The following is a 1,982-nucleotide window of genomic DNA, read 5'->3' as shown; positions in this document are numbered from 1 at the left end:
GCCCCACGCCGGGGCTCAGCATCCCCAGGGATTTTCGGCGTCAGACGCCCATCCGTGCGCGGCCCCGACCTCCTTTGCAGCCATCCCCGCTCAGGTCCCCTCCCCGGCCTCGAATGGGGGCTGCCACGAGGCCTCGGCAGTGCCAGACATCCCCATCCCTGCTCCCTTGGGACCGAGGGTGGCTGGGGGACCTCGGTGTCCCCAGGCCCCCAGGAGGACGGGGGCAGCCCCAGCCCTGAGGCTGACCCCTCCTCGGTGCCCTGCAAGAGGGGGGCACAGGGGGCATGGAGACCCCGGGATGGGGGTGACCCCTGGACCCATGGAGTCCCTGGTGCTCCCAGTGCCCGGGCATCCCTCTGGGCGAGCACATGGAGGCAGAGGTTGAACCTGCCAGGTGGAGACCCGGGGCAATAAGCCGACCCCAAACTTAGGGTGGGATTTACCTCCCCCAGGCCCGATGGTGGGTTTGGGTCCCTGGCGCCGGGCTGGCAGCCCCGGCTTGCTCAGGGGTGCCCAGGCAGGGGTGAGGTGTGGGGAAGGGCAAGGGGGGTGAGGCTGTCCCCAGGGGAGAGCCCTTCCCGACTCCCACGGGGCAGTTTGGACCATGAGAAGGTTCTGGAGAGCGCTGGGGAGCTGGGGAGCCCCTGCCTGGGGAAGGGGGAGTGTGGGGGGGACACAAGTCAGTTCTGCCCTCTCCAAACTGTGTGATGGGGAACAGCCGGTGCTTGCACAACCCATCCATCCACCCACCCACCTGCTCATCCGTCCGTGCGTCCATCCATCCATCCTTCTATCCATCTGTCCTTCCTTCCATCCATCCACCCGTCCATCCATCCATTTATCCATCCATCTGTCCTTCCTTCCTTCCATCCACCCGTCCATCCATCCATTTATCCGTCCATCCTTCTATCCATCTGTCCTTCCTTCCTTCCATTCTTCCACCCACCCATCCATCCATCCATTCTTCTATCCGTATGTCCTTCCTTCCTTCCTTCCTTCCATCCATCTGTCCGTCCGTCCATCCATCCATTTATCTGTCCATCCATCCATTTATCCATCCGTCCATCCTTCTATCCATCTGTCCTTCCTTCCTTCCATTCTTCCACCCACCCATCCATCCATCCATTACTCTATCCGTATGTCCTTCCTTCCTTCCTTCCTTCCATCCATCTGTCCGTCCGTCCATCCATCCATTTATCTGTCCATCCATCCATTTATCCATCCATCCATCCTTCTATCCATCTGTCCTTCCTTCCTTCCATTCTTCTACCCATCCTTCCATCTATCCGTTCATCCCCCTATCCATCCTTTCATCCTTCATCCTTTTCTTCTACCTGTCCATCCTTCCTTCCTTCCATCCATCCATCCATCCATCCATCCATCCATCCACCCTTCCATCCATCCATCCATCCCTCCACCTGCCATTCCATCCATCCACCCCCTCGTCCGTCTCTCTGTCCATCCACCCTCTGTCCATCCTTCCATGGGGTGCAGGGCATGGCACCATCTCTGCTCCCAGGGCCACCCCAAACCCTCTGCGCTTCCTCAAACTCCCCCTTGCTCCATGATGTGACTTGGGGGGGATTCTCCAGTGCCTTGTAGGCTGCCCCCGCCCCGGGATGCCCCTCGCCCGCGGGTGCCACTGGTGTCGGGGTGGTGGGGGGTGGCTGCGGTGTTTTCCCACCCCGCTCTCTGAGCAGCTCCCTCCGCCCCGGCAGGTCTTCAGCACTTACTCCAACGAAGACTATGACCGCCGCAATGAAGACGTCGACCCCATGGCCGCGTCGGCCGAGTACGAGCTGGAGAAGAGGGTGGAGCGGCTCGACCTCTTCCCCGTGGAGCTGGAGAAAGGTGGGTCCTCACCCCGTCCTGCGCCCCAGGGCAACCCTGGGGACGGGTTGGAGGTGACTCCATGGGTGCTGGGTGGCCGCTGCCACCCCCCAGGACACGGCGCTCGCCCTCTCTGCAGACTCCGAAGGGCT

The 1,982-nt window shown here is 61.7% G+C and overlaps 1 protein-coding gene across 1 annotated transcript in view; it reads left to right on the top strand.

Moving 5' to 3' along the window:
* Window positions 1–1,982, top strand: part of LOC104131409 (neurabin-2-like) — a gene marked incomplete at its 5' end in the record, with an annotated part of 7,151 nt that overhangs the window by 2,606 nt on the left and 2,563 nt on the right. The window contains 2 exons of the mRNA XM_035900130.1: window positions 1,719–1,851; window positions 1,970–1,979. Of these exons, the coding sequence (XP_035756023.1) occupies window positions 1,719–1,851; window positions 1,970–1,979 (143 nt within the window). The remainder of the gene's footprint in view (window positions 1–1,718; window positions 1,852–1,969; window positions 1,980–1,982) is intronic.

The sequence above is a fragment of the Egretta garzetta genome, unplaced genomic scaffold (genome assembly GCF_000687185.1).
Source record: "Egretta garzetta isolate BGI_Z169 unplaced genomic scaffold, ASM68718v1 scaffold868, whole genome shotgun sequence".
Lineage (NCBI taxonomy): Eukaryota > Metazoa > Chordata > Aves > Pelecaniformes > Ardeidae > Egretta > Egretta garzetta.
The sequence above is the reverse complement of the archived record's forward strand: the minus strand, read 5'-3'. Positions and strand labels throughout refer to the sequence as shown.